This window comes from Hemiscyllium ocellatum, chromosome 5 (genome assembly GCF_020745735.1).
Source record: "Hemiscyllium ocellatum isolate sHemOce1 chromosome 5, sHemOce1.pat.X.cur, whole genome shotgun sequence".
NCBI lineage: Eukaryota > Metazoa > Chordata > Chondrichthyes > Orectolobiformes > Hemiscylliidae > Hemiscyllium > Hemiscyllium ocellatum.
This window is the reverse complement of record NC_083405.1, coordinates 70,216,683-70,230,531: the sequence shown is the minus strand read 5'-3', so window position 1 is coordinate 70,230,531 and position 13,849 is coordinate 70,216,683. Positions and strand designations below refer to the sequence as shown.

The 13,849-nt window shown below is 37.8% G+C and overlaps 1 protein-coding gene across 1 annotated transcript in view; it reads left to right on the top strand.

The window, feature by feature from the left end:
• The window catches only part of LOC132816069 (adenylate cyclase type 1-like), a 294,971-nt gene that overhangs the window by 23,987 nt on the left and 257,135 nt on the right, over positions 1-13,849 (top strand). The window contains exon 4 of the mRNA XM_060825498.1: positions 8,509-8,620. Coding sequence (XP_060681481.1) covers positions 8,509-8,620 — 112 coding nt within the window. The remainder of the gene's footprint in view (positions 1-8,508; positions 8,621-13,849) is intronic.

Below are 13,849 nucleotides of genomic sequence, written 5' to 3'. Positions count from 1 at the left end.
CTCAGAATGCTGCAGTCATTCAATTTTTAAGTAAGACTCTACTTCTTAAATTCTTCACAAAATGAAAATCATTGCATTTTCCCATATTTTTTATTTGGCACATTTTCTGCCCATTCACTCAATCTATGTAAATAGATATGTCTGCATCCTCTTTATACCCTCTGTGTAACAAACAATTCTTGTGTCATCTGCAAATTTGGCTGCCACATTTTTTGCTGCTTCTGCCTAAGTCATTAATATTAGATTACTTACAGTGTGCAAACAGGCCCTTCAGCCCAACAAGTCCACACCGACCCGCCGAAGCGCAACCCACCCATACCCCTACATTTCCCCCTTACCTAACACTACGGGCAATTTAGCATGGCCAATTCACCTGACCCGCACATCTTTGGACCGTGGGAGGAAACCGGAGCACCTGGGGGAAACCCACGCAGACACGGGGAGTAATGAATTGTAAAGAACGGAAGTTCCCACATAGAACCATGGTGAACTCTAATGGTCACATTGTAACAATTAGAAAAAGACCCAATTATATTCCGTTTTGTTTTCTGCCAGCCAACCAGTCAATTTTCTATTCCTGTTAATATGTTACTCCCTTCACCTTAAGCTTTGAATTTGTCCAGTATTCTTCCTTGTGAACAAAACAGTGAAAATTTACAGCCCAGGAACAGTTCCTCTGGCCCTCCAAGCCTGTGTCAATCCAAATTCACTTTTTAAACCTATCGCCCAATTCCTAAGGATCTGTATCCCTCTGCTCCCCACCTACTCATGCATCTGTCCAGATATACTTTAAATGAATTGACCATGCCTGCCTCTACTACCGCTGCTGGCAATGTGTTCCAGGCACCTACCACCCTCTGTATAAAGTACTTTCCACCTGTATCTCCCTTAAACTTTTCTCCTCTCACTTTGAACACGTGACGTCTCATTATTGAATCCCTCACACTGGGGGAAAAAGCTTATATCTATTCACCCTGTCTATACCCTTTATGATTTTGTAGACCTCAATCAGGTCCCCCCTCAATCTCCTTTTTTCTTATGAAAACAATTGGGGTGGCACGGTGGCTTAGTGGTTAGCACTGCTGCCTCACAGCACCAGGGTCCTGGGTCCGATTCCCGCCTCTCTGTGGAGTTTGCACATTCTCCTTGTGTCTGCGTGGGGTTTCCTCCCACAATCCAAAGATGTGCAGGTCAGATGAATGGGCCATGCTAAATTGTCCACAGTGTTAGGTGAGTTAGTCAGGGTAAATATAGGGTAGGGGAATGGGTTTGGGTGGGTTTCTCTTTGGAGGGGCGGTGTGGACTTGGGCTGAAGGGCCTGTTTCCACACTGTAGAGAATCTAATCTAATCCTAACCTACCCAACCTCTCTTCATAGCTAGCACCTTCCTTGCCATGCAATGTCCTCATAAACCTTCTCTGCACCTTGTGGAACCTTGTCAACAGCCTTCAGGAAATCAAAGTGCCATATGTCTATAGGCTCCCTTTTTTCCATATAGCATGGAACACCTTCAAAAAAAACTCCAATAAATTAAGCATGACTTTTCTTTCAGAAAATCATGCTGAATCTTTGGACTTGGAGTTTTCCAAGTCCCATCTCTAACCTCATTAATGATTTGATTTTTAACACTTTCCTGTGACAGTTGTCAAACTAATTGACCTTTTTTTTCCTGTTTTCTGCCATTCTAACTTCCTGAAAACAGGTTTTATATTTGCTACTTTCAAGTCTGATGGAATCTTTACAGAATGCATTAAGTTTTGGAAAATTTAACATCAACACATCTACTACCTATGTAGTTACTTATTTTAAGACCATAGGATTAAGTCACTTAACACTTAGGGACTCGTCAATCCAGCTTACACAATATCAACTTCCTTCTGATTGTATTTTGATCAAGTTCCACACTCCCGTCCATCTCCTGATGCAGCTTTCATTGAAACATTTTGTATCTGTTATCGTGAAGATACAAACAAATATTTTGTTTCTTTGATTTGTCATTTCCTTATTGTCTACTATTAACTGCCCATTCTCGGTGTCTAAAGAACCACTTTATCTACTTAGTCTTCACAAAGGAAAACAATAAAGTGAGATGTGGCCCTTTCTAGATACACTCATGAGATTTGCTGACACATGGGACTAAGACAGATTTTAAATATCATTACATTGCTAAAACATACACACATAGATAAAATCAGTGAAAGGTTGATTATGATGGCGACTCTGACATTCCACATACATACTCTATGGAGGAGGAGGGAATGGATGACAACAGCTGCTCAATTTCCACATTAAGCTACATATGCCTGGTTGCCAGAAATTGTTGCTATAATCATATTTACCAAAAATTGTTAGTTTCAACTACAAAATCGGAGTCATCAACAAACAAAGTTGAACAAGTTTTGATTTCAGTTCAGCAAACATGGTTTAGATATTGCATTCCATAACAATGTTTTTTATTGTCTCTGGCTTTTTCAAAGAGAAAATAGTAGAAAATGACGTGTTACCACTCCCTAACCTAGATTGAACAGAAGCTCTCAATGCTAAATTGTTGGATATTAATAACTTTCACCTTTCCACATCTTTTAGTCATAACTCTATCAGCTAATTTATAAAGATGATCGGTTAACCTCCCAGAATTAATGTAAATGCCCGTTTCCAAGTGAGAATTGTGTGGGATATTTGCACTGTTATTGAAGTAAAATTGACATATTTCTATTTCTAAAATGTGCTATTATGGGCACAATAACAGTCGGAGTACATATATTAAGTAGGTTCAGTCAATATTTGACAATGATGTCTCTTTCCATTACCCTGTGATTAAGACATCCAGTTTTGCATAACTGAAGTGTGTCATCATTAGAATCGTTTCTGTAAACATAGTGAATTACAGTTGTGCAAATAAGATGCATCTGTTTAAGTTAGTCACAACATGATAAGCATCAGGTCCCAAATGTTGCAAAGGATTTATAGAATTAAGACTTCTTTCACACAGTTTAAGTTAATTAATTGAATGCATTCACACAAACAGAGGATGTATATTAATTGCAGTAACTCTGTGTAGGTTCTCATTACTGGCAGAGTTCCAAAGTTCTGAAAAATATTGTATTTGTTTTCCATCACAATCTTTGTCACTGGTAAATTTGCTGGCATTCAAGAGTTGAAAATTTTTGCAGAGACTATTAGGCTTTGGAACAGATTTGCTGTGTGTCCACAACAAGATTACATGCATATGGGAAAGCAAACCACAGGATACATTTGTATATTTTTCTGTGTGAAACCATTCTCTGCAAAAAGTTTATTCCAATATGTTATGAAGTCTGATAAATTTTTCACTTCGAATTCAGCCACTTTTCTGTAGGAGAGTGAAAATTTCTCTCAAGAAATTTAATTTTAGTGGAATTTTGGCCTTGATGGTTCATTTCTCTCAGCGCTGGATATAGCATTGTGAAGGTGGGGTTGACATAAACTTTCCAAGTGAAAACTCTTATCCACACCAGGAATACTGTGAATGTTACACAATTCCGCAAGTGATTTCCGGAAAATCAGCAGCTAGGAATTAGAAAAATTCAAAAATTGAAATCACTTCTGTGGGGGCGAATTGCTTTGACAACATTTATATTAATGTGTAACAGTGGTACTTGTGAAATAAATTTATGGCTAAATGGCTCTGAAACCATGTGGATACCTCCAGAAGAATGGAAGGTCAAGGGCTCACAAAAATAATATAGTTGGAGCCCAAAGACTGACTAATATCCAAACATGTTAACTTCCCTGCACCTCCTGCAACCAAGCTGCTGGAAAATATAACCTTTTATAATCCCAGGCTATCTGTAAATATTTCCCAAGCTTCCCCTGAAGAGAATTCTCTATTTTCACTGAAGTGTTAACAACATAGGAGACATATGGTAAGTCTAACCTGATTGGCAAAGAAAATAGCTAGAAGAGTATCCCTACAATGTGGAAACAGGCCATTCAGCCCATTCTCTGCAAAAAAAAGGGTTCATTTCAAATATGTTATTAATGTCTGGCTAATATGTCCGGCTATTATGAACTGGCTCCAGTGGTGAAATAGATCATCACATCCCACTGGTCAGTCATTGCCCATCCCAGGTTGAACAGCCTATGACTTGGTAAGTTGCAGATCTGCAATGGTCCATTTGTTTCAATAGGTGCTTACACCATGGAAACAACACACCGATGGAATCCATAAAAAAAACACATGAAAAGAAGTAAGATGCCAACTCTTCAAGTTGCCAGCTGGCATGTCAGAACCTTGTGCCCATGACTAACAGGTGACTTGCTGATGGTAGTTTGGCTGAGCACAGCTGTTATAAGTATGCAATGAGTGAGGCTGAACATTGACCTGGTTTCCTTGAAGAGATCAGCCTCATTGTGAGGCTATACTTTCATCTGGCAGGATAAGAATTCAGAAGATGTGAGTAAGATGTGGGCTCCATTGTAAGGACCCTGCAGTGTTCAATGCTTTACTGTTTGATTGTGTTTTTTTTTCACTTTTGTTGCTCATTGTGTGTGATTGGTTCAACCTAACTGTGGATTGAGAAATGTAAACACAACTGTAGAAAGTGCTGGAAGCTAGAACTGCCCATTGAGTGGACATTTTAAAGCATTGTGAGTAAAACATAGAAATAGATACACAGGGGACAAAATGTCTACAACACAAATTCCCAGCTCGGCGAACAGAACCACAACAACGAGCACCCGAGCTACAAATTTTTTCTCAAACTTTGAACACAGAAACTTGTCATCTTTGCATTTCTTGAGATATTGTTGTAAGTATTAGAACACTCTACTGTTTAAAATAGAATGGTACAAAATGTGTTCTCTCTATCTGCTTAATTCAAACAGAACCAGTGAATCTTATGTGCATCTATGCTTCAGTATTGTGTTCTACTACAAAAGTGAAAGTCCTATGAGTAACTTGACATCACTCGTACCAGAATCCCTAAGTCAAAATACATATTATGAAATTTGAGCATGAAGTAGGACCGTCCCATCTCAAATTCTAGCCTGAGAAAGGTAAATGAGAAAAGACAGAATATTTCCTGCTATGATGAATTACATGGGATTTAAAAAAAAATTCAGTGAAGTGTCTGGCAACGTCTATGATCAGGGCATTGACCCCAGTGAGAAGTGATTGTTACCAAAAGTGACTCTGAACACTATTCTTAGCAAATGCAGCTACCAGAACACTGACTGTGATCTCATTTTCTTCCTTGTGTGCAACTTGATTTACAGCATTTGAATTGTTTTCATTTAAAGCAGAAATCCCATCTTTTTATATCAATACCAGCTATACTGAGTGCCAGATTAACAAAACCAAAAATTCCTCAGCTTGATTATTAAACTGGTACTTTCTGGCATTCACACACAGAACTTAGAAGGAAATGGAACACAGTCTAAGATATCATTTACAATTCTGTATTCCTAACATATGGCAACCTAGAACAAACAATAAATGTTGAATGGTACAAGTCCAATATAATGTTGTTGAACTTGTCCTTGAAGTCATGTGCTCTGCCATTAATTACAAAAAGTGATCTGAGTGGAAGGACTCAATGTTTTAACAGCACTCAAAATAAAGTCTAACAGATGCTAGGTAATTCACCAAAACCTGTTGGTTATAAGTTTGCTGAATAGATTTGGTATCTTTCAGCATTCTAGCAATATATGAATTTTAAAAAAAATTTTTAACAAGTTTTAAAAAAAAACTACTGTTTTGAAAACTACAGTTAGGGAACACTATCATTAATGCTAATAAATGAAGAGATAGTGGAAGATGACTTTGAATTGTACTCTAGGGAGCCCTCACTGAGGAGGTTTCAGATAAATTGGAAAGCTGATTGTCATAGCAAAGTCTGGTTATTGAACATTTAATGGATGACCTGAGCAAAGCTGTTGATATGCTTGCCATGTTCACCTGAAATTCAAGACAAAGATGTACCCAGTCTGTATCAGATATTTGCTATAACTGACTATTCCACACTATCGTCATGCTGAGGAATACTTTCAATGGTAAATGAACAGACAGTGTCATGCCTTTTAAGAATTTGGTTTGTCCATCAGCATCAGGAATATACATGCCATGATCCAGGATTTTGCCATATTGTGATTTATCAACAGTAGCAATGGGATGTTGGATGTTGCTCATAACTTCAATTATCTAGACTTCACAATCACCAGCAATATTTTCATTTTAACCCAAATCATCCAATACTTTAAGGCATGGTTATTATGCTGAAGCTGAGTTATGGAGTATGGAACATCAAAAACTGACCAGTTTGTGAATGAAACAAACCAACAGCCTTAGTGCATTCCTCTAATGTAGTAAGAGTTTGATTAAGGAGAAAAGGCTGAAATGTTTTCACCTTTGCTGTCTCAGTCTTATCTTCTATTTCTCTCGGTAGGACAAGGTAATCATTTCAGAAGTTCTGAAATATGTGAACTGCAGCAGCATACAATTATTATAATTGTGACGATGCTGCTCGTTTAACAAGGTTATGTTGTCCTTGGATTTTCTTTCAAGAGGTTGTAACAATACAGGTTACATAAGGTCTGGGTTTGGATGGGTTTTGGGGCGAGTTTGATTATAGCGAATAGATACTGCCTCGTGCAAAAGCCTTTCAAGTTTTAAAAAAATGCTTATACAATGAAAGGGGAGCAGCCAGTTCTCCCAGCTCAGTTTTTCTCTGGTTTGATCTGATTTTGGACAGTCTGGCTATTCACTGAAAGCAAGCAGGCGGGTAGTTTTGAAACTGCTGGGCCCAAATATGCAGGTCCATGCTAGTCCTTTCTCTCTGACATCTCTCCTATAAGAGCCTGTGTTTGATTTTACATTTTGTGTTTCTGGGGTTTGTTGCAAGTATTGGGAACAGCATCATTAAGTTAGTATAACCTGTTGGGTTTTCGGAGAAGTTAAGTTATTCCGTATTCTGTTCTATTTTGTTTGTTTCATTCGGTAACCTTGTAAATAAATTCTGTTTTGTTTAAAATCAAGCGGTTAGGCCAGCCGCATTACTCCTGGAATAGACACTTTGCACCTGTTCAAACCAGCCAGCAAAGCTACTTGAAACAATTTTAGGGAGCCTGGTCTGCTCCAATAATATAAAGGCACTGATTCTGCACTGGCTCAGTTATGTGCATGGGATGAATAATGGCTGTATACCCAAAGCCATGAGCACTGAACACCTGTTTACTGGCAAAACTGTGAACTTAAGCTGGAAAACAAAAGTTACAGTTGTAGAAAAGATAACTACATTGAAAGGAGGACTGATTTTTAAATGTATATTTTATAGCTCTTAAGTTTACAATTAACAAGTTTTTAACTGGTGATGACCTATCAGGCTATACTTTGCTTTTTTATGAGAGGTCAGCCATGTGCACAATAACATTCCAGTTTGTAAAGCAAAAAACACAATTTTCAATGAAATGTGAAATTGTTCAAGCTTGGAGAATGTTGGAGAAACTCAGCACGTTTGGCAACATCTGTGGAAACCAAGTTAATATTTCAAGTGTAACATGATCTGTCCCTTTCTCCTAAGATGCTGCCAGACCTGCTGAATTTTTCTAGCTTTTACTATGCTTGTTTCAAATTCCCAGCATCTGCATTATTTTGCTTTTATGAAGAGAATTTGTTCATATAACATTTTATCACACAAGTTAAATAGATTTTCTGTGTACTCCATAAATTAAGTGATAATGAGCAAAAAATGAACTTTTCTAGTCTGAGCTATTCATGAATACCAATTCTACTACACACAATATCCATTTGTTTTTGACTTTTGTTTAAAAAAAATATTTATTTTGATTCAAATCATAAAATCAATGTGGGACCTGATTTCTTTCGACTTGAGTAACTCAATTTGAAGTGGTAAAGAGTAGGTACCAATTGAAGCACAATGGAATCATACAAGAATACTCAGACAAGGGATTTGCAATGTGAAGCATATAGACACCAAAAGTAATGAGGTGGGAAAAGTAAATTTAAACAGTTTGCACAAAACCTCACTGTGAACCATTGAGAGCTAGCAGGAAACAATACACAGAAGATTAAGGGAAAATGTTGTGGTCTAAATGTTTTGTCTGAATCTTCTCTTCATTACTTTTAAGATTCTCTTTAAACTCCAGCATCCTGCAATCCTCACTGTCCATTATATGATTGCAATTTGGATTCACATGAGCTCAGTTACAGGGCAGTGGAAGATACAGTTGGATGAAGCTGCTTCCAGCTGGTGCATCAGAAAAATAAGTGACGAGCAAACGGCAAGCAGGTGTATGTGTCTGCCCCCTTTCTCAATGCTACAACATTGATAATCTGGCACACAAAACAAAATTTAACCACCTAATGTAATCTCTATATTACAAAGATCCAGGGTGGAGGTCGAACAGTCCTCTTGGCATTATGTTAAATCTTCATTGTCATACCTAGTCATTTTTTTGCAGCTATTTGGCAAAATAGGACTTACATTTAATTTATTTCTCCTTCCTCAGCATTTTATTTGCGGATATTGTGGGCTTCACCAGTTTGGCTTCACAGTGCACTGCACAGGAACTAGTCAAGCTTTTAAATGAACTCTTTGGCAAGTTTGATGAGCTCGCCACAGTGAGTATACTTTTTGAATGATTTTCCTTTTTCATTAAGTTTGGTTGAAATTTCTTTTAATTGGTTGGTGATAAAGAGGATGAATAGATTGCCTTAGATTTTATTTCTCTTCATTGCCAATGATGTACACTGTGTTTAATGATCCCTAACAGAAGTAGAATTTAGACTGTTGGGTCATTTTCTTCTAAGAAACATTTAATAAACACATTACACTGCATATTAATCATTTGGATTTCAATCAGCCATATCAGATAGTCAATCTGATTTTGAAAGAAAACTGGAGATTATTATTATAAAAATGCTTACTAAGTTACGGCAAATTGATCTATTGTAGCTTTAGTGTAGTTGTTACTTAAATCTTATTCAGCACTGCTTTGAATATACATAGGTTGAAAATGCAATTTTCCTTCTCCCATTTTGTAAACAAGTATCTTTATTGCAACATATTTAATGCCTCATTAGCCAAAAAATGTGAAAATTTCCTTAAATGTGATTGCATAAACTTGAGATTTCTTTTGGAGGGGTTAGCCACAAAATAATTAATAATCTGCATCACATTGTTACTTACACTTTTGGATATCAGGATTTCCAAGAATTGATACCCTCCATTGAAATTAATTTTAAGTCCCATCTCAGTTGTTAAGATGGCAGGTCTTTGTAATCTACTTCTAAAGCCCTTCTTATTCTGCTACTCAGAAGCAGATAACGTGACATGACAATAGCAGACTTCATTGTCATATCTGATCTTTACTCTCCCTTGCAGTGAGCTGTCTCTGCTCAGGGGTTCACCGGACTGGAAGGTTACATTTTATTTCTTGCTGAAATCCTGTGCTCTAATTGCACTGCATCTCAGAAATTGAATGCATCTTCCTTTTGCGAAATCCTTCAAGCTGTGTAATAATAATGCAGAGCATGTTTTTAATTACACCTATTCAAACATATTAAATTTTAAAGAGCTAGGGTAACATTTCTGACAAATTACAAAATCTCATATATTTCTAGAACACAGGAACTGGAGTAGCCTGTTCAGTCACTTGAGTTTGCTTGCCCTTTCAATGACATCATGGTTGACTGGCATCTCAACTCTATTTGTTCCATATACTCTGATACCACTCTGAGGCACAACTCTAACAATATATAATTAAAATCATGGTTGCTTTTTTGCATGTACAGATAAGTGCAGAGGACTGAACTGAATTCATCACAAAATTATAATTCCAAACAGCCTTCTAACTATTCAGGTGTACTGTGAAACCAATAATGCACTGAATGGAGTTGTTGCCCAAGGGTAAATTTCACTGGGTGGAATGGCATTGTGAGATGTCAAATGGAAGAAAGGGTTGGATGGGAAGGATCTACTAGTGGACAGACTGGCAATGATCATAGATTGCATTGTGGAGCTAGTAGAAGCTATTGGCAGCTGGTAGCATGGCCGAATAGTCTAAAGCACTGGATTAAGGTTCCAGTCCTTGAAGGAGACATAGGTTTGAATCCCACCACTGTCACTTGTGCGGATAGCTTGATATGTTGCTGCAGCTTGTTCAGGATGTGCTATGTTTAAGTCCAATGAAAAACTTATTAGCACCAGGCTCTAGTTATCTGAGCTAATAACACCAAGGTTGTAGGTTCAATCCCCACACTGACCAGGTATAGCTTTGGGGTTCGCAAGTGTTTAGGGTCAGCATGGTGGCTCAGTGGTTAGCACTGCTGCCTCACAGTGCCAGGGACCCAGCCTTAGGTGGCAGTCTGTGTGGAGTTTGCACATTCTCCCAGTGTCTCTGTGGGTTTCCCCTGGGTACTCCAGTTTCCTCCCACAATCCAAACATATGCATATTAGGTGAATTGTTCATGCTAAATTGCCCATAGTGTTCAGAAATGTGTCAATTAGGTGCATTAGTTAGGGGTAAGATAGGGAATTGGTCTGGGTGGGTTACTCTTTGGCAGTTGGTGTGGACTTGTTGGCCCGAAAGACCTGTTTCCACACTGTAGGGATTCTAATTCAAATTCACGGCTGCTCCATATTCAAATGACATTTGGAGCCTCTTTCAAAGCAGTCTTTTGTCACCCCAATCTACTGTTTTGAAATCAGACAAACCACAAAAAACAAAATTAACAAGACACAGCCCTATAAAGATGTCCTATAACAAAATAAAACATCAATGAATGTTATAAATTTAAATTTAAAATTTGTTTTTGAGACCATCCCTTTGTAACATCACAAATCACAAACCTCAACTAGTCTAAACAAATGTAAAATTAGAAACTGAAGGGACATAATATTAAACCTACTCTGTCAGGGTCACCAATAAAAGGATTGATTTGGCCCAATTCTGTGTTTATCAAGTTTCTGTATTAGCACCTTTGTATATTAGTTAGTTGTTTTGCCTACTTTACACCTTAAGATAAATGCACAATGTTGAATTTAGGCCTTTCTGTTTTTTTTATGATTCACCTTAAATATCTATCAAGGCATTTCAAAACAATGAACTGTGTTTGTTCTGCAGTACTCAGTGGTTTCACAACTCAAATAAGGATTTTTAAAATGGCTTTATCTCTTCAGAAGATTGACTTAATTTGCTTAGAAGTGTGCATTTGACTGACTACATCTACATCGCTTTTGCTTTCCAGTGTTTTTATACAATTGTCATTGAATTTTGTGTGACTACTGTTAGGTTGACCATCATTTTGAGAACACATCAGCTGTGCTGAAAGGGTCTGGATGAGAGAGCAGCACTGTGGAGAGTTAGTGATTCCCTTGTTTAAATGTGAAATGGAACAAGTCCAAGGAATGATAGACCAATTAGCTTAGCCTTGGTTGTGGGAAAGTTAATAATATTCTTACTCGAAAAAAAATTGAGCATGTAAAAATGAAAATAAATTAAAATGTAGCATGGATTTTAAAAGATAAGGCATGTTTCATCATTCTTATTGAAGCCTTTGAAGCAATAACTGAAAGCTTTGATAAGGATACTGAAATAATGTGTTGGTTTTTGATAAACTACAATATAATAACTCAGATCTAAACGCATGGAGTCAAGGGGCATGTAGAAGACTGGATAGCAAGTTGGCTATAAAACAAAGTCAATAGTAGAGATTAAAGTTAGTTAGACATGTCAACCTTTGGAAAATAGGTATTGATTGATTAGGGAGTTAAACAAGGACCACTGGTGTTCACCACTTACATCGATGTTTGGGCTTAAGAGTTTGAGTACTATTTCAAAATTTTTAGATGACATAAAATTAAACCTCATTAACACAGAGAAGGTCTGTGTTAAACTGGAAGAAGGTATATATAATTTTGTAGAACGGGACCACAGTTGGGACGTGAACTTCAACGCAAAGAAGTGAGAGTTGGTAAATTGTCATTGGAAGAATCGGGAGACCAATATGTTCCTTGGAATGTAAGTTGGATTTGTATCAAACGTGGGATATGTCAGCTTAGGGAGTTTCACGGAGGGTTTCTCTCAGTGAGCTCTAACAAGTTATCTTGTTAGAATTAAGGGCTACGGGGAGAATGCTGGTAAGTGGAGTTGAAATGCCCATCAGCCATGATTGAATGGTGGAGTGGACTCGATGGGCCGAATGGCCTTAATTCCACTCCTGTGTCTTATGATCTTATGATCTCATTCAATTCTCTGCTGCTCACCTCTTTATGTATGGACCACGTTAGCAAGTTTTGAAAAGATTTGTAGCTCAGGTTGAGAATCTGGATGTAGGTTTGCTCACTGAGCTGCAAGGTTTATTTTTAGATGTTTCATCACCGTACTAGGTAACCTCTTCACTGAGGCTTCATCGAGAGGGTCAGTGAGGATGTCACCTAGTATGGTGATGAAACGTCTGAAAATGAACCTTTCAGCTCAGTGAGCAAGCCTACATCCATGGACCAGGTCTCTATGGTGCTGCACCTTCACTATTGTATGCTCAACCAGTGGTAGAAGTACATACCAGTGTTCCGGAATGTCTGGGATTTCTGCTGCTGGTGCCATATTCAAAGCCCTGCTTTCTCCCAGGTCAATCACTTCACACCACATGAAGTGGGAGGAAATCAAAAATTAGAAGCTTCTGATGAGACATAGCGTGGGTGACCTTTCAAGGAAGATAGAATCTCACTATTGCCTGAAAAGAAGTACTCCAATCTGTTACCTGTATATTCCCTTATGAGAAATACCAAAGGTGGGGAAAAGCCTCAGAACTTAGTTAAACAAACCCTTCTTTTTATAATATATTTTTATTAAGAAAAAATAGATTTTTAAATATTACTACAAATACAAATCAATGCAATTCAAAACAGTACAAAAATAGTACAAAACTAAACCCAAATAATAAAAAATATTCCCCAACCCACCTTCCTATACGAATGTATAAACATATATAGAGAAGTATAAAATTTTAAAAAAACCTAAACTAGCTATTTAACTAACTAAATAAATACCTAACAACAAACAAATAAATAGTAATAACTCAGCCCAGCCAAACAAAACACTCATACATTCACAGTTCCTCCTCCCTGGATATTGGACTCATGAAACACAATCGTTACAGCTATATAAAAGCCCTTGTTGGTGTGGCAGATAAATCTGTGTCCAGGTATTTCAAAAAGGGTTGCCATGTCTTGTAAAAATTCTCAGTTTTGTGGTGTACCATATTTGTGAGAAATTCCAGCGGAGTATGCTCCATAACAATCTTCCGCCAACCCGACAGGCCTGGGGGGTTTTCTGATATCCAACCTAGCAAGATATTCTTCCTTGCACAGAATGTAAGAATATTGAAAAGTTTTGCATTATGTGAGTCTGCAGGAAATATAAAAGGAGCGAAATAGGGTCCTTCTCCACCCCTACACCTAAAATCCTCTCCATTGCACCCACCACAGCGCTCCAATGTGTTTGAAGCCTGTCACAAGACCAAAGACAATGGGTAAGAGTATCCATACAGACCTTGCACTTGGGACATGCTGAAGATACCCCTGGTTTAAATTTTGACAAATGGTCTGGGGCTAAGTGGACCCTGTGGAGAATCTTCAACTGTAAAGCATGGGTCCTATTGCAAATTGATATCTTCCTTGCATTCTCCCAAATATCCTCCCATGCTTCTGAAGAAACTTCAACACCCAGCTCTCTTTCCCACATCTTGCAGAGTTGATCAGACTCATCTGAGGTGGCACCCCCCAATTGGTGATATAGAGTATTGACAAATTGTGTACTCGTAGCCCTTAGTACCCCTCTTTCTATG